The 19,065-nt window shown below is 46.7% G+C and overlaps 1 protein-coding gene across 1 annotated transcript; it reads right to left on the bottom strand.

Annotated features, from left to right (window-relative positions):
• Nucleotides 1-4,461: 4,461 nt before the first annotated feature.
• LOC116258856 (uncharacterized) lies at nucleotides 4,462-12,812 on the bottom strand. Its single transcript, XM_031636273.1, has 4 exons — nucleotides 12,735-12,812; nucleotides 11,715-11,780; nucleotides 11,523-11,603; nucleotides 4,462-5,256 (listed from the first exon to the last, which is right to left on the bottom strand). Exons 1-4 carry the CDS (start codon nucleotides 12,810-12,812, stop codon nucleotides 4,462-4,464), a joined length of 1,020 nt encoding a protein of 339 aa, XP_031492133.1.
• Between the last annotated feature and the right edge of the window lie 6,253 nt (nucleotides 12,813-19,065).

Genomic DNA, 19,065 nt, shown 5'->3' with positions numbered 1-19,065 from the left:
TTGAGCTCATGGTTGGTTAGTGGCTGGTTGTTGGTTTGAGTAGCACGGGTGCCTATACCCTTTGTTCTAGTGGACAGAAAAGTGATGCATTAGTTAAGGTCAGAACAGGCCCCAACTCAGGCACCGCACAGTTTTGGATCTTGGAGGCCAGGACGGTCTCTCACGTAGGTAGTAGAATTTCCTTCCTTTCAACTGGATCTATATGTAAGTGTCAGTTCCAAGGCTTTTATCAAATTCATCCATGACTTATAGAAAACGTGTTAATGTCTGAACTGATTTTGTGTAGCTAGTGGAACTTGACAGAAGACCAGTCCCAAGCAAGCAACCAATTATCAAACTGTTCTAAAAAGTGAGGCTTATACCAGAGAAAACATAAATATAAGGCTTGCATTTGACATTGTGTCTAAAAGGTGAATGCCAACGAAAAATTTTAATGGCTAGAGGACATGTGGATGTATATTTATTTTGCAGCAGCATGCTGCTAGATATAATCGACTTTCTCAAAATGAGCATAAACTATCCCCAAAATAGCAACATCTCTAGCATGCATTTTAAATCATCAAATCTTTAGACTAGCATGCTCAATCATTAAATATACATGCTCCAACAACAAATATTCAACAATTTAAGCTTGATTAGGTCTTGTTAACCCCAATCTTAGAGTCCAAACTGTCGTAGCATTCCCGGCAGCCACCACAAGCATACAAGTGATCCCCAACTGCTAAAATTAATTGTTGCTGCCACCCGCCAAGCTTTCAACTCGCCGGTAGGAGGGGAATGATGCGTCCCCAAGCTGCAATCCAAACCAACAGCCCCAAAACTAGTGAAAAAGGATTCAAGAGGACGGTCTGCCACAAGAATAGGGCCTCCGGCAGAGAGGGAGCTAAAGAGCATACACAGAAGGGAAGGTCGAGCAGAGAGAGACAGAGCAGACAAAAGGGGGAAAAGAGGAGGTGGACAGAGGGAAACGAGAGACAGGCAGAGGGGAAAATCGAGTGGGGGAAATGGGGGAGATAGAGAGGAGCAGAGGAGATTGGGAAAGAGCTCGAGCAGAAAGGAAGAGAGGGCACGGGAAAAAAAAAGGTGCTAACGGAAAGGGGAGAGGTCTGCACAGGAGGGAGGAGGAGAAGAAAAAAGATAGAAAGGAGAGGAAGAGGCGGAGAGAGATCAGAGGGCCAACTAGCTCCACCGCCGCCGTCCTCGTCGCCGCCCTGCACCTCCTCCGTCTTCTTCTTCTTCTCTATGCTGGCACGAGAGGCAACCGGGAGGAAGACGAGGGAGAAGAGCCCTCGCATCGGTCTCCTTCACGCCGATGGGTTCCGGTCCAGGTCTATACCCGATCTGGCCTACTTGAAAATGATGAATGTTATATCCTACCCTCCTTAAATAAAAATTGGTCCTCAAAATTTAGATCATACCTCTATGTAGGAATAAGTGTGGATACTTCTCTCGCATATCCTTCTCGAGTTCCCATGTGCTCTCCTTTAACCTATGGTGTTTCCATTCAACTCTCACTAGAGGAATTCTCTTAGTACGAACCACTTGCTCTCTTTGATCAATAATTCGGATAGGTTTGTCTTCCATCGTCAAATCATTTTGCACCTGAATACCTTAAAAATCAATCACATGTGTAGGATCTGGTACATATTTTCGAAGCATGGAAACATAGAAAATGTTATGAACATACTCAAATTAGGTGGTAGTGTCAATCTGTACACCACCTCTCCGATCTTCTCTAATATTTCAAAAGGTGCTATGAACCTCGGGCTCAACTTTCCCTTAACACCAAATCGAAAAACGCCTTTTGTAGGTGAAACCTTCAAGAACACATGATCACCAACCCCAAAAGCCAACTCTCTGTGTCGATTGTCAGCATAACTTTTCTGTCTACTCTGTGCAGTCAACAACTTTTTCCTTATCAATTGTACTTGATCAGTGTAATGTTGCAATACTAAAGGGTTCTCGATCTTGCCATTACTCAATTCGGTCCAACAAGCTAGCGATCTGCATGACCTTCCATACAGGGCCTCAAAAGGCACCATCCCGATAGTAGAGTGGTAACTGTTATTATATGCAAACTCTGCCAATTTCACATGTTTACCCCATTCTCTTTTTCAGTCTAAAACACAAGCACGTAACATGTCCTCTAAGGTCTGATTGGTCCTCTCAGATTGCCCATCAGTTTAAGGGTGGAATGTTGTACTCAACTTAAGCTTCATACCCAATGTCTTTTGCAATTGCCCCTAAAACTTATAGGTAAAACGTTGATCTCGATCCGTAATGATAGACTTTGGCACTCCATACAATCTCACTATCTCGCCAATGTCTAAATCTACGAGACTTTCCAATGACTGACTGATTCTGATCGGCAGAAAATGAGCGGGCTTCATAAGTCGATCAACAATCACCCATATAGCGTCATCTTGTCTCCTGGTATGAGGTAACCCAACTATGAAATCCATCGTAAGGTCCTCCCATTTTCACACTGAAATATCAATTCTCTACAACAAACCTCTTGGTTGTTGATGTTCTGCCTTGACCCATTGGCAAACCAAACATTTTGCCACAAATTCTCCAATTTCGCGGTAGCCATAAAAAATTTCTTCTCATATCTTGAAACATCTTTGTATTGCCAGAGTGAATGGAAAACTTAGATTTTTGAGCTTTATCAAGCAACTGACGCTTCACCCTTTCATCACTAGGGACCCACAATCTTCGTCGAAACTACAATGAACCATCTTCATCTTGATACCAAAGAGAATCTCTCTTCTTACTTTCTTCCATGTTTTTAGCAAACTCAATATCCTCCTTTTGCCTCAATATAATATCCTCCAATAGAGGATGTCTCACAAAAGTAGTCATTGTTGCCCTATTCTCGTCACAAAGGTGAGGCTGCCAAGCTATCATATCCTACAACAACATCCAAGAGTGATTCATCATACTGTATAATGTCACCTTAGCATGTCTACTCAAAGCATCAGCCACTACATTCGCTTTTTCTGGATGATATGATATTTTGAAATCATAGTTTTAAGTATTTGATCCATCTTCTTTGCCTCAAATTGAGATCCTTTTGGGAGAATATGTACTTCAATGACTTGTGGTCTGTAAACACCTCAAATATTGCCCCATAAAAGTAGTGCTTCTATATCTTCAATGCAAACACAACTACTCCCAACTCCAAATCATGAGTGGGATAATGTTGCTCATGTGCCTTCAACTGTCTTGATGCATATGCCACTACGTGACCATGTTGCATCAATACACAACCATAGCCAATTCCCGATGCATTGATGTGTACCACAAATCCAGAATGAGCCGATGGAAGCGTCAAAATAGAGGTGATGGTAAGTTTGTCCTTCAAGGTTTGGAAACTCTTCTCGCACTCTTCATTCTAAACAAACTTCACTCATTTTCTCAATAGCTTAGTCATGGGCATAGCTATTTTCAAAAAGTCCTGTATAAACCTGCGGTAATATCCTGCTAAACCCAAAAAACTTCTAACCTCAATAACATTACACAGCGTCTTCCAGTCCTGTACAACCGACACCTTAGCTGGATCTATAGAAACTCCATCCTTTGAGATCACATGACCAAGGAAGTTTACATTCTCTAGCAAAAATTCACATTTTGAGTATTTGGCATATAACTTATGCTTGCACAAAATACCCAACACCCTCCTTAAGTGATCTCCATGCTCTGCCTCACTATCTGAGTACACCAGAATATCATCCACAAAAACAATAACAAACTGATCCAAGTAGTCTTGAAAAACCCGATTCATGAGGTCCATAAATACTACAGGGGCATTGGTCAACCCAAAAGGCATGACCCTGAATTCATAATGCCCATATCTAGCTCGACTAGCTTTACGAGCATGAAATTCCGTAGGTTGTATCTCATGAATCAACAACTATATCTGCTTCTTCCTGCAATCTATATTGGCATAATGCATATATAGCCAATCCATGCCCAAAATCACATCGAATCCACTGAGACTTATGATCACCAACTGTGCAAATAAGTGATGTTGATGGATCTCCACGTCCACATCGGGTAGATAGTCGTTACACAAATCTTGTGCATGCATAGGGATGATCACTTTTAAAACATATGGCATCTTCCTAGCGGACACTTTTAGTGAAGTGGCAAATCGACTAAGATATAAAGGAATGAGTCGCCCCTGCATCAAACAACACTCTAGCAATATGAGAACTAATAAGTAAAGTACCTTCAATAGGGTCGTGTGCCTGAAGCTCCTTCACAGTAGTCGCATACACATGTCTAGTCATTTGTTGGGCGCTAGAAGAACCGACCTCAGGCTTCTTCAACTCTTTTTCTCGCTTTGTGGTGTAATCTTTGATTAAGTGTCACATCCTTCCACAGTGTAGACAAGCTCCAGACTCCTGATAGCACGGCTTCCCGGGGTGCACACGTGAACAAGTGGGCACCTTAGTGAAGTCAGAGTAGCCACTGACCCTGTGTGGCATCATTGCGGTTTGGCCTGTTCCGCCTGAATGTTTGGTCATCGCACCCCTCATAAGGCTTTGCCCTGCCTGTAAAGTGGCGGTGCTTGACCTGTGTTCGCCCACCGTTTGAGTGCTGGCGTGCCTTCTTGTGATGGTCCTTTTGTGTCCTTGCCCAGTCCTCTTTCATGCATCTATCCATCGTAACCGCCTCGTCCAAATCACAAGGTCTGCTTGATATAACTTCTCTTCTCAGTCCATCACACAATCCATGTACGAACTTGTCTGCTCTAGCCTCATTAGTGGTATAGATGTGCGGGCTATACGCCTCCAAGTGTCGATGGGATCGACTGTTGGCCTGCAAGCTCAACTGGTTTTGTTGCAATTCTAGAAACTCTTGCATCTTCTTGTTTCTGGCATGCACTAGAAAGTAAGTGCTGAAGAAGGAATCCCTGAACTGCTTCCATGGGATCGACTGTTGGTCTGTAAACAGGATCTCACGAGTCGATTGCCACCATTTCTTGGCATCACCTTTCAACCGGTAAGAGCCATAGTTTACCTTGTCTCCTTCTGGCATCTTTAGGAGCTCAAAGATGTGTTCAATCTCTCCAATCCATTCTTCTGCCTTGTCTAGACTGCTATCTTCAGTAAAGATAGACGACAACATTGACATAAACTGCTTGAATGACACCACTGTTGCTTTCTCTTTAGATGGTGCGGTGGTGTCTCCTGTAGAAGAGGCATGGCTCCTCTGTTTACTGACCATCGACTGTACAAGGGAGGTCAGTGTCTGCAAGGTTGTCAGCAGTATAGTCTGTTAATCCATAGGTAGGGCTGCACAACGAGTCGAGCCAACTCGGGCTCAACTCGAACTCGCTCGAAAAAACTCGAGCTCGAGCTCGACTCGTTTATAAACGAGTCAAGTTCGAGCTGAATGTTAAACTCGAGTACGTTAACGAGTCGAGTTCGAGTTAGTCAAGCTTGACTCGATTAAACTCGACTTGACTCGATTTTAATTTTTTTTAAGTTTTCTTCGTTCTTCGTTTTGTCTCGTTTTTTTTGTTTTTTTCCCTCTCATTTTTCTTCCTTCCTCTTTTTCTGTTTTCTCTCCCGTACCTTTTCTCTTCTCCCACCGCACACCTTTTTCTCCCTCCGCATTTAATGCCAATGCCATTATCTCCCTTCCCTTTTTCTCTTTTCTCTCCCACGCGCTTTCTCCCTTCTCCCGCCGCATTTAATGCAATGCCATTAACACTGCCATTAACACTGGGTGTTGTAAAACGAGCCATGGCATTTATGGCAGGTGTTGGAGGAACCGTGTGCGAAGAAAGAAATAATGAGTTGAGCCGTTCGAGTCGAGCTCGAGCTTGGAAACAATTTATCGAGTCGAGTTCAAGTTAAAGTCATCAAGCTCATGTCGAGCTCGAGTCGAGCTCGAGCTGACTAAATATAAGTCGAGCCGAGCTCAAGCTGGCTGAACTCGAGCTCGACTCGGCTCGTGTGCAGCCCTATCCATAGGTGGAGTCTGCCTTGGTGGGGTTTGGGCATCCACACCAATCTGGGCATACTGTTGTCCCGATGTGCTATCATTCACTAGGGTATGTGCATCTGAATGAGCCGAACTTGGCTCTCCTTGAGCCTTTGCAGGTAGCCCAACTCGTTTTTTACCCCTACATTAGTACTCCATCTGTACAAACAAGAACCTTCATTCTCAAACAAGCTCCTTGACCAATCTTTCAAATCAAATCACATACGTGCATCAGCACAATGTTTCAAAACATCGATCACATTATATACTTATACTTTACTGAAAAATCAATGCTACAATAACAATTCGATCAAGTAGACAATCTTTAACTCACATCCATAGTGGGGTTTTGCCATAGCTCTGATACCAAAGCTGTCATACCCTAACCTTTTAAACCTCAAACATCTTTTTTTTTAAGCAAAAATCATTGAGGTGCAATGACACAACAATTCAAAAAGGAGGGAGCTATGTCATTCGAAACAATGGGGTAAATTTTCATTTATATAACAATTTTAGATCATACAAAATCATATATATGTGTGTGACAAAAATGCCCCAAACCGTATAATTGATGACTAAAAAAAACATGACATCAATATAACCAAAATAAGACGCGCCGGCACTACAAAGGACCCAAAACCTCCTAGTAGGATGTGAGCTCAACCATCTGATCAACCTGCTGCCTCGGGTCTGCCAAAACCTGAAAAATAAAAACAACAGAAGGCTTAGCCTTAACAGTATTGCAACAAACCAGAAAAATGCCTAACCCTCTATAGTAAGGGCTCAAATGTGGGATATAACAATTTTGAAATCAATCACTATCATGTTGTAATAGGGCATACAATCACACGACTTGCCAAAAAGGCCCCTCACATAAAACACGACATGCAAAGGCCAATCAATGACCGAACTTAACATAATTCATAATCACATTAACTTCACGCATATTCACTACATTCACATATACTTCATTCACATTTACAATCACATTCTTTTCATTTACTTTAACTTTGGTGAATTGACAGTTCCTGTGGGTGCAAACACAGGCATGTGGACACCGCGAGTGGCCTGCAGCCAGGAGACTACCCCCGTGGTGGCCCGAAACAATATGGATCCATTCCCACTGCAGCGGTAGAGCACTCATTCATAGATGTGTGAATTCCAAGGAGAGATACTCAGCCTTCCCTAGGACACCCAGTTTGGGAAGGTGGGAGCCCAACGCTCCAAGTACATCACACAACAATACCCTGGGACCTTGCACCGCCTGCGCTCCAAACAAGCGAGAACAATGGAGAAGGTGGGACAACTTCCAAACACATTGCCACAGCCCACTGGCCTCTGATCTCTTATTTTTTCATTCTTAGCATTATAATTGCACATTCACAAAATGACTGGCTAGCTCATGAGGGTGGTTCACTTCACGAGTGCACTCACACCTCCAATTGCCTCCACACGAGGGCTACACATAACTTTAACAGCCTTAGCTAGCCGTTATAACAATATGGGTACAACTACCTCCAATCTCATTCAATTGCATCATTGTCCACGACAATACATATGCAACAAATCACAACATTCACATTCATAAAAGTTTACATCTTATCAAACACATCAATCACATCTTTTAAAACTTAGCCAAATCCCGAAGAGTAGTCTCGATCCGTGATTGGCTCGTAGCTGTCCTAGGCAGCTACCATTCTAGGATGCTTTCTATACACAATTGGGGTCGAGGAGACACTCGACTCGATACCCCACCTCATCTATCCTAAGCAGTTATCAATCTAGCATGCACATGCAATTGCGTAAAAAATTTTAAACAAAACTAATCACATAAGCATTAAATACTCATACATACATTCATTCATTCACTTTACAATCATTCAATCACATCACAATCCTAGGATCGTTGATCCTAGGGACACACATTCACAAATTGGTCTCAGGTAGGGATTTGCCTAAAATGCCGCCATACATGTCGCGCATCCACAAAACACTTCAAACCAACTCGAGCTTCACGTTTAGTTTCTCAAGATCTACTAGACATGCCCAATGTACCTACAAACATACACAAGTGGTAAATTCTCTACTTGTTTAGTTTCACAATCCATACAAATATAAAACAAAATCATTGAGGCACATGTCATCGCCTCAAGAAGGTGTCGACGGGTAGTGTCGACCCACAAAGCCCTCCAGTAGGCCTCTTCTTAGCCCTAGAGGTTGTCACCAAATGATTTAAGGTCCACGCTTTCGACTAGAACCAATCACTAATCCGTTTCTCCTTTGCTTCCTTAGTTGAGGCATCGTCCTAACATACCTACTATTTCCCAACAAGCAACGTGCATGCACCTCAACAAAAGCATACTTCACGAGTTCTATAACACGGTTCTAAATCTTCTCCACATCATCATAACTTTTACCATGCTTCCCTATTGCTTCGAAAATTAACCCAACATGTTAGAGGAACCATTATACACGTAGATACTCTTCCTTCTCAAAATGGGGATAAACTTTTCCCAAAATAGCAACATCTCTAGCATGCATTTTAAATCATCAAATCTTTAGACTAGCATGCTCAATCATTAAATATACATGCTCCAACAACAAATATTCAACAATTTAAGCTCGATTAAGTCTTGCTCACCCCAATCTTAGAGTCTAAATTGTCGTAGTATTTCCGATAGCCACCTCAAGCATACGAGTGATCCCCAACTGCTAAAATTAATTGTTGCTGCCACCCGCCAAGCTTTCAACTCACTGGCAGGAGGGGAATGATGCGTCCCCAAGCTGCAATCCAAACCAACAGCCCCAAAACTAGTGAAAAAGAATTCAAGAGTTGGGTCTGCCATAAGAATAGGGCCTCCAGTAGAGAGGGAGCTGAAGAGCGTAGACAGAGGGGAAGGTTGAGCAGAGAGAGAGAGAGAGAGAGAGCAGACAAAAGGGGGAAAAGAGGAGGCAGACAGAGGGAAACGAGAGACAGGCAGAGGGGAAAATCGAGCGGGGGAAATGGGGGAGATAGAGAGGAGCAGAGGAATCGGGGAGAGAGCTTGAGCAGAAAGGAAGAGGGCACGGGAAAAAAAAGAGGGTGCTAACGGAAAGGGGAGAGGGCTGCAGAGGAGGGAGGAGGAGAGGAAAGAAGATAGAAAGGAGAGGAAGAGGCGGAGAAGATCAGAGGGCTTACCAGCGCCACCGTCGTCGTCCTCTCACCGCCCTGCGCCACCTCCGTCTTCTTCTTCTTCTCTGCGCTGGCACGATAGGCAACCAGGAGGAAGACGAGGGAGAAGAGGGAAAGGCGAGGGAGAAGAGCCCTCACGTTGGGCTCCTTCACGCCAGTGGGTTCGGGTCTGGGTCTGGACCGATCTGGCTCACTTGAAAATGACGAATGTTACAGTTTTGGATCTTGGAGCCCCGTACGGTCTCTCACATAGGTAGTAGAATTTCCTTCCTTTCAACTGGATCTATATGTAAGTGCTAGTTCCAAGGCTTTCATCAAATTCATCCATGACTTATAGAAGATTGAGGCACTCATATTGGTAAATTTGTTCCATATATTTGCACTTTTAAGACAAATATAATCTTTTGTTACTTTAACTATGATTAGTACTTTATTTCAGTACACAATTAACAATAAAAAGGGTTTGCAAAATACTTGAGGAACAATAATCAATGTTATCACGGTCAAGTTGAATTGACCAATTCAATTCAACGGCTGATTCAATAGTGCCACATGTCAAAATTTTAAATAAATTTTAAGTATTTCTAAGACTTCTTTGATTTTCAATTATATGATTTTTCAATATATATAAATTTTTTTCAAAATTGAATTTTGATGATTTTGTCAATGTCAATCAATTTAATGAATGACTGAATCAGCAGCTTGGTGGTTTTAATTCCAATACCGCCCATTAACTTATCCCTTTCCCTGAAGGCTAGAGAGTAAGCCATTCAATTAAAAAAATATTGTCAAATTTAACTTCATGAACTAATTTGGACGACCATAAGAAATGCAAGTATGGATCCATAAATGGGATCTGCCAGGGGCAAACTGAAAGTTTAAAAGAAGCCAGAGAAACAGAGAGAGAAAGAAAAGGGGGAGGGGACAAGAACGAGTTCAATTGTCCTCTTAATGTCACCCCTAATCTCAAAATCAACACTACTCTTCAATACCATCAAGATAGCACCCTTCAAGAATCAAACTGAGGACGTGACTCTAACACACCACTCAACCCTTCACTTGGCATTTGAAAGAGAAAAGGAAGCTATGCTTAATATGTTTTGCATTATTTTGCTCCTTTCTGAATCAAGCTACACATGAAATGGGATAAAGAGTTAATTCATAGATGCAATTCAATTTTTTCTGAGAAATTAAACATGAAGAACCTTCATTATCTTGTCGAACGAGCAAATATTAAAGACGTACTTCACGAGAATATTTAAGGACATACGTTATGATTTCCAAGGACACACAAATTTTGAATATGATATATTTATTCCACTCCACCTCTCTTCCCTCTGCCTTTAGCTTTCACTTATTCCAATTTATTTTTTGATAGAAGATCTGCCCAATGTTTTGGTCTATTTCATTAGACCATGGACCTACGGTATTATAAGAATGATAATTGCAACTATATATATATATATATAGATATATATATATATATAGATAGAGAGAGAGAGAGAGTGAAAGAGAGTGAGAGAGATGTCCAATCGTATATTTCCCTTGAGAGATGGTCAATATAATTTTGGAATTTGTCACCCCTTTATGTGATGTAGTGTGTGCATGGCTTCACATTCACAGGCGAAGCAGACCAATATGGTGAAACAAAAGTAGGCAGAAAACCAAAGGTTTTTCAGCAAGAAACATGCAAGATTGCAATTACCAATATCAATATCTTCTATCATGAATAAACTGTTAATTTTACATGAAACAAGTCAAAACCTTTATCTGTTAACAACTGGAGCCCCCCTACCATTCAAAGTTGTTAATAGATGCACCTTTTGATATTTTAGGCACCCGAACTTCTAATTTCTCACCGATAATTCTCAACCAACAAATTTTGCCAACTATAAAATACTCTGTATTGAGGAGGGGTGACAAGTGATGTTACATTGAAAGATCACATGAACTTTGACTGTCTACAAAATGTCCTTGATGGCTTCAACGTCTAGCAGTAGAGGTGAATGTCAGCATTCATGAGCTTTGATTTCATGTATTGTCACATCCTTTCCACTCCAATGCCCAAAAGAACTTCCCTCTTAACTAGAATAAAAATATGGACTATCTTGACCAGTCAAAAGATAACATATATTTCTTCTCTTTTCCAACTCTAACTAGAAGGCTATCGATCATCCCAATTGTTCCCATCCATCTTTTTCAGTGGCTCTAGAGGCGTGGCGATTCATGGGTCTGTTGGGTGTTGCTGATTCCTCATCTTCTCAACCATCATCCCAATCTCGATTCCAACCATTAGCTGGACTAGGTTCCAGCTTCCATGAGGTGGTAGTGCCTAGAATGTCAGATTATGGCAAACCCATCTCAAGATCCTGGTATCTAACACCACCATGGTGCTGCCTTTGTCTTCTAAGTTTACAGCAGAAATAGGTTCCACCAACTGTCAGCACAGCAAAAGCCAGAAAATATGCACCATACGTAGGTGCCACAAGAGATGCATATAAGGGCAAGTCATGGATATGTTACTCAATGATTGTTTCCTTTGAAGTACACAATCCCCATTTCCAGCATTCAAAATTGCTTTTGATACTTTGGAACCAACACCTAGCAAGATAACCTGAAAGAATGAAAATGATACGATAAGCATTTGCCTTCAATTCTCAAATTTGAAACACTCATAAATGCAGTTCTCCCTCTAAGCTATTCTAACTAAAGGGCCTTCAGCACTTGGATCCTATAGTACGACATGATAGACATACAGGTCCACAAGGATAATGTTACGTGCCAAATTCTGCCCTGTCGAGAGCGGCCAGTACCATGGCTAAGGAGGGGCGGGCTATCGCCGGAAGAGACCCCCGAGGTAGCCAGAAGGTGACCACCTCGGCCACACAGGCCGAGACCAGGCACGTAGACCGTAGCGCAAGCACCAGTCGAGGTAAGCTTTACTAAGGTGCGAGGCTGCAAGCCTTGGGCGCAGGCACAAACAGCGCCTCTGGGCTGACCTCAGGCAAAGGAGGCCGCAACAGAGAAGGTGGCTAGCCGAGGTCAAAGACATCGGCGCACCGGTGAACCGGCGCTATGGCAGACCATACGGTCGGGATGGCCGGGCAGAGGCCACACAGTGGAAACACTGTGACCGTAGTCGGAGGACTGCGGTGCGCAGGACAGCAGTGGGACGACCGGGCGTAGACAGATGCGCTAGCAACGGTCGTAACACCAAGCGTCACTCAGGACGCCAACGCCACAGGAAAGGGAAAGCAACGGTAGTCAACATCCAGCATGGATCAACCGAGGCAGACCCGAAAAGCCAATGTGGCGGAAACCATGGCGAGGAAGGGTAGAATGGTCTTTTCATACTGGACCGATCTTCCCCCCGCACTCTAGTGGAAGAACTAGAACTCGCCCCTTCACCTTCCCAACCATCGGAGTTAATGCCAGTATGAGTATCCGCATCAAGCATTAATATCCACCTTGGGACCAACCAGCATTCAGTGCACCCTCTCCCTCATCATCAAGGAGCTCCTTGCACGAGGAAGGTTGTGCGCCATTCCCATGCAGGCCATCAATGTGCCTTGGTGTCTAGCAAGCCATCAATGCTCTTCACCATTCCCATGCAGACATTCATTCCATCCTCGATTCCTCCACTCATCATTGTCAATCAAGGGATCAACCACCAACACCTCGAGAAGGACTTCTCCCTCTCGTCAAGGAGCATGCATCATTCCCAACCGCAAGTCATTAATACTCCTTGGAACCACGCCAACTCATCTCTCATCATCAAGGCCATCGTCATCCACTCCATCGTCAATGCTCCTTGGAGTCTAGCAACATCCATGCCATTAACGAGGAGACCTCTTCCATTCCCACGCAAGCAATCACCCACCACCCATCAATGCTTCTTGGGAACTCGTCATCTCCATCATCACGAGAACCTCTTCAATTCCATCTGCATTTCCCTAGTTAGGCTTTATTGTTTGAGGCTTCACGAGGAGCCATTTAATTAGGATAGCTTTGAACATCATTAGTTAGGTTAATTAATAGATTTGCTTCAATCTAGGCCACGAGCCTATAAATAGCCCTTGTAGCCCTTGGGCAAGGATATACCGGAATATATTTTTGAATATGAAGCTTATAGCTCTTGCTTGAGATCGTCTCTCCCCTTTCCCGCCCGATGGCGTGTATTCCCCTATCCTGAGCGGTAGTGTATTCCCCGCCCATGATGGCGTGTATCTCCCTCATCGTCTGGTGGTACCGGATGAGTGAAACTCTCTAGCCCGTGGCTCTGGCTAGTAGAGAAGAAGACCCCGGCCCGTGGTCCTGGCCGGAGAGAATGACGGTGATCGTTCAAGGTGGAGGTGGCCGGAACACCCCCATTGGTGACGACCATCTACGCATTTCCCCGTAGCATATGCAAGCTCTTCACGGTGCAACCCCCTTGAACACGAAGGTGGTTAGAGGCAGGTCGAGTATGGGAAGGCTTAGAGAAGACTGGCGGAAAGTGGCTAGTACCAACGAAGGAGAAGACCAACCGTGTGTACAAGGTTGAGCTAGTACCTTTTGGTGAGGAGACCACCAAGTAGCTGGCTAGTATCGAGCATCGACAACTCTGGCTGATAAGGATATGGTAGGCGCTGATAATCTCCACGGCTCCCTCCCCTTACAGTACTAAGATCAAGTTGACGACGACCCTAGTAGGCAGCCTTAACCCCTGTGGACAGTGGGAGAAGGATCGCCGGAATGGAAGGCCAAGACTAGGTCTCGACGAGCCCTGTAAGGTTCGACCCTAGTATGCTTCAACCTCGTTGGTAGCTGGATAGCCCAATGGGAGGGTGGCAGGAAAGGTTGAATCAAGCTTTGGCTTGTTCGGGTTTCTCATCAAGAGGAGCAAAGCGGGAAGGATAGTTTCGTCGTCTAGTGGCACCGGATGAGACTGTCGTGACTCTCAGCGAATCAATGTGGCAGACCCAGGAGATTCACCACCCCAACGCTTGGTCATCATTGCCGAGCACCGGCCCCTCAGCACAGCTGAAGGAGCTTCAACCGCGGTGTGCGCCATTCGGCCAGGAGGGCCTCGTGTCCAAAAGCACCCGCACCACCATCGGCCAGGCGGGCCGAGTCTCTAGCAAACGGAACCCTCGTCCATGGTGACCCAAGCCGCAGCCCTAGCGGTGTCACCGTCGCCTTCGGCTAGGAGGGTCTAAGCAATTTCCCCACGACTGGACAGATTCCGCACGGACGGTCGAGAACAAGGCCTCCCTCGAGTGATCTTGGGAACGGGGAGTCGCTCTCGGCGGCAAATCTCGCGGCCCGAGATTTCGGCACCCCACAATTAACTGTTGCGACGCCAACTTCCGTGGGCATTCGAAGAGGTCCCGGAGGTCGGTCGCTAAGCCAAGGACACGTTCAGCTGGGCTGGTTCGGTTACTTTTGGTGGCCTGGTGCCACTACTGCTTCTGCCTCGCCTGAAACAAGGGAGGCCCGAAGGGAATAAAGGGGTCGAATGTGGATGGGATTCGGCCTGTGGATGGCAGGGGAATGCTTGTGACGGAGTAGGCTTCTAGCGGAATGGAATGAAGCCAACAATTGATGGAGTGCGAGCGGAAGATGAAATATTGTGGAAGCGTTATGGAAGGGGACTATTCTGCCGCTGGACAGGGTAGGGCGCAAGGATGAAGTCGAGGTCGAGGCAACGAGAGCTTCGTTGCCAGCACGATCGTTGTACCACAGTGATCCTACCCGAGTGTCGGAGTGTGCGAAGCTGTTAGGCTCCCCAGAGCGTACCACGCCGTAGGAAGGGACACACTTCAGCTGTTTCATCTTCTTCTACTGGAGCGTACCATGCTACAGTATAAGGAGAGGTTGATTGCGTCGGTCTAGGCGGGGTGTCACCGCCAGGAAATCTCTCCAGTCTACGTAAGGAGTTCCAGAATGTCGTAAGGATAATCGAAGAGCTGGGATAGCCGGTGGCGTCCACGCTGCCGAAGATCACAATCTATATGCTGCAAGCTTTTCACCGTCGAGCAAACAACAGCGACAGGAAATATCTAACAGATTACGGAGTTTGAAGGGAGAAAGAAAGTCTTCATTGAAGCTATGATCGAGCCATCGGCGATTTGAAGTCACCGATGAACCCTTCTGGTTTACAGAAAATATAGATTAAGTATATTCATCAAAGCCTGCCTAAAACTAAAGCAAAGAAGGGTTTTTATAGCAGAAAAGGGAAACTAGGGTGCTGCCTCCTTAACGAGCTGCCAGCCGGTTCTTGCTCCATCCCAAAGTCATTTAAGGCTGGCGGTTAGATGGCCTTGATTGCCAGCCTAGGGAATGCGCACGGGGGAGGCTCTTCATCTCCTTCGGTTGCCTTCTTCCTTGATGACTGCCATGGGGAAGACGTCCTTCAGCCTTGAATGCCTTCTTGAACGGACGGCTGAGTATTGGCATGCGAGCTACTGTAGTTAAGTGGGAGTTGAAGATGCCAACGACCTGCTCTTGGGAAGACTACCAGCCCTACTCGTTACTTGGGCTTCCTCTTTCAATCACGACAGAAGAATACCAGAACCTTGTAGAAGGTGGTGTCCCCACGGTGTCCTGCTGCGGTGTCCCCAAGGTGGGCGTGTCCTGGATTACCCATCTTAGACTCGGCTAGACAAGCCTTCACGTTAGTAGTGACAGGCAGATTCCGCGCTGGTTCTGGCTGACTGACAGCAGTGCCTTCGGCTGGTCATATCTCTCTGGATATTGCTCGGAATGGGGCAAATAATAGCTTGTTAGAACTGGGGGAAGACGAGATTTCCAACGGTACCTTATTTGCCCGAAGCTGATCCTGGATAACCGAGATATTGGCCTTTAATCAGAGACGCATTTCTTGTGAGCGCTGGCCGATCAACCTGAGGATGCCGAGAGTCAGGCCTGGGTTCTCAGACGCATTTCTCCTCAACCACAGCTCGGATTTGGGTGCTCAATAGCTGGTTGGAAAGCCTGAGATGTCAGGGTTCTAATGGTACCAGCGAGAGAGTGAGATCTGAGCAGAGATGTGCGGTTGCGATTGGCGAGCTGGAACTGTTCCGCGGCTGCCGGCCTGTTTCCCAGAATATCAGGGCCTCTGAGAAACATCTACAGATTTTGACTTCCAGCTCCGTTCTTTGCGTGCAGTAGCTTGTTGGAAAGCTGGGGAAGTCAGGAAGAGAATGGCACTGGTTCTGCTGCCACTAGGACAGCGGAGAGGACAGGGATTAACCTGGCTGGTTGTGCGGCTCTCATTTCGTGCCTCATCCTCGACTGATGCAACCTCCCTTGCATCCTGAAGGGCCTTGGGAGTCCAAAGGTGGCTGCTCTTCCGGCTTGGCCCTGGCTGGCCGCTGGTTTGGGGCATGGCTGCTGGGCATGGCTTGGCCCGTAGGGTCGTCCAATTTTTGGCTCGCAACAATCCACCCCCCTTAAAATGGAGCCTGCCCTCAGGCTCCTGGAAATCTCGCCTATTGGCGAGCTCCGGTTTCAGTGACACTCCCGTCCACCCGGGTCCCATGGAAGATGGCTAGGGACGAGTGCTGTAGCTGAGTGCCTTCCGAATGATACGCCGTTGCCACACGGCTGATGTTCTCCCCGGCGCTTCCATGTAAAGGCTGCCCTCCGATCTGGTCCGTCATGGCGGAGTTTGTGCCTCACGCCTTTGATCACCCTTGGCAGCTTTAGGAGGGCTAAGGGAGAGTACCTTGGTGCGTTGCTTGGCTGAAGCTGCACCCTCCTGGGACATCGGCTGCGACCATGGCCACCTTTTGCACCGTAGAGATGGCCGAGGAGGCGGTGAGCAGCTAGGCCAAATATTACGGCTCCCCCGAATCTTCTTGCGCGTAGTGCACTAGGAGCGGCTGTTATGGCCGGGGCCTTGCCCTTGCCTGTGGCTGAGTGCTCGTTGGATGCGGCGACCATGCTTGTCCATCTGTGGTCCGTGATCCGCACCTGTCCGGGCTGTCGCCACCATATGCTATGGCTGGTAACGGTCCAGCCACCCCCCTTAGGTTGCTGCAACATCCTCTTGGAAGGACGAAGCGCTAAGAGGTAAGAGCCTCGAGTCTGAGTGCCAACCGAGATGACTTCTTCCTTCGGTTCACGGCTTCTCTCAAGGTCATTTTGTCCGCTCGACTGCAAGGCTGGAATCTCTTCGCCTTTCAGGTTCGTCACTTCTTGCCATTCCGGTCCCATGTGGATCCAGTTGCAAGCAGCTAGGCCCTTGTCTAGGGCCGGGGAATCAATCTCCTCCTCATCTGATAATTCCAGCACCGACGAAGGGTCTGACCCGTCGTCGTCTTCCTTGGCACGGGTCTGCCCACAGACATGCCCGGCTTCAAAAGGAGCCATGCATCTGAAGCACAGCCTTAGCTGGTAGCACTTCAGCCTTTCCTTGGGGAAGAGGTGCTGTCGGGGAGGTTCCAGAGTGGGCTGGCTGGGAACATGTAGCTGGCTGCTACCTCCAGACTGTCCGCAATTGTCCTCAGCTGGTATCGCCTTCTCCGAAGATGGAAAATCACCTTGGGCCGCTGTGTTTTCAAGCTGGCTGGCCGGTGAGGGTTCCCCTTTGAGTGGCTGCTTAACCACTTCGTCTGGGTGCCTGGCTGGCTGCCCATGCTCCTCCAAGCTTGGGGTACGAGAGTGAAACCTCTGTACTGCTTCAGCAAATTGTTGTAGCTGCTCCTTGTAGGAGTTCCAAAGCTCGTCAAGGGTTGGGCCATGCTAGCCTGTTGTTGCACCGTATGGGTCCACTTTGGCCTGGGTGGACCAGCCTGGGCTTAGAGGGGGATAGGGAGAGTGGTGCTCCCCCTTGCTTCTCTGATATTCCTTGGCCCTAAGCTGATGGGACAGCGTAGGGGTGTGGCCAAGTGGTGTCCGCAGCTTCCTGGTCTCCTCCTGCGGGTTTGCCGATCGTCCTGACCGACTGTAGTAGGGAGGATGCTGCTGTGGCCTTCCCGGTTGCTGCTGCCCGACTGGCGGTCGCCTAACTGTTTGCCTCTAGGCGTAGCTAGGCCTCGACCGAGATCCTGTTGAGTGAGGAGTCTTGGCCTGCTCGTACCACCACTCCATCTGGTCATCGGCTGCGTCAGAGCGGCATTCTTCATACGAGCTGTCCTCTTCGTCATGCTCTTCTCGGCTATAGTCTGTCTCTGGGCCTCTAGGTACTACGTAGATGCCAAGCCCGTCCTCGGTAGCGGTGTAGTAGGGCTCGTCACCCTCTTCTCCAGCTGAGTTGTAGCCGTCATACTCCTGCGCAGACATGTCTGCGGCTGAGTCGAAGGGTATGCTAAGTTCTTCCTATTGCGCTCGCAATGATAGGGCCACCTCAGACCTGCTTCTATTCAAAAATCCATTGCGCCCTGGTTCTAACTCAGAAAAATATGAAAATTATGTGGTTAGAAGGCCAAGACCGAGACGATCCCAACGGATCTAAGATCGTCAAATTTGGTTGCCTGAGGAAACAACACCGAGGATTTGAAAACCGGCTTGATTCGGCTTCTCCGTTGGCCTGAGAAGGCTGAACTCAGGTGGTGTCCTGACCTGGACACGGTGATCAAGGAAGAGGACACGCAGACGCGGCGCCGCCTGCTTATAAGGAAGCCCGACTCGTGCAGAGTGGGACACGCCGAACTTTTGAGTCCGTGTGAGACGGGACTTGTGGCTGGATTCGCCGAGCACGCCTGGCGCTGTTGCGGTGGATTCGACGGGACACGCAAAATCCAGTCGTGTCCCGTTGTTGATGACACAGTACCGCGATTCTCCGCCGAGGACTGAAGAACACGGTGGAATATTCCACCGAAATGCTTCGGCTTCGCCGAAAAACGTCTTCCACCCGGAAAAACGAGCAGAACTCCGACGAAACTTCAAATCGAGATTCTGAGCTCGTTTCTGGG

This window comes from Nymphaea colorata, chromosome 8, assembly GCF_008831285.2.
Source record: "Nymphaea colorata isolate Beijing-Zhang1983 chromosome 8, ASM883128v2, whole genome shotgun sequence".
Lineage (NCBI taxonomy): Eukaryota > Viridiplantae > Streptophyta > Magnoliopsida > Nymphaeales > Nymphaeaceae > Nymphaea > Nymphaea colorata.
This window is presented reverse-complemented; position numbering and strand designations above follow the sequence as displayed.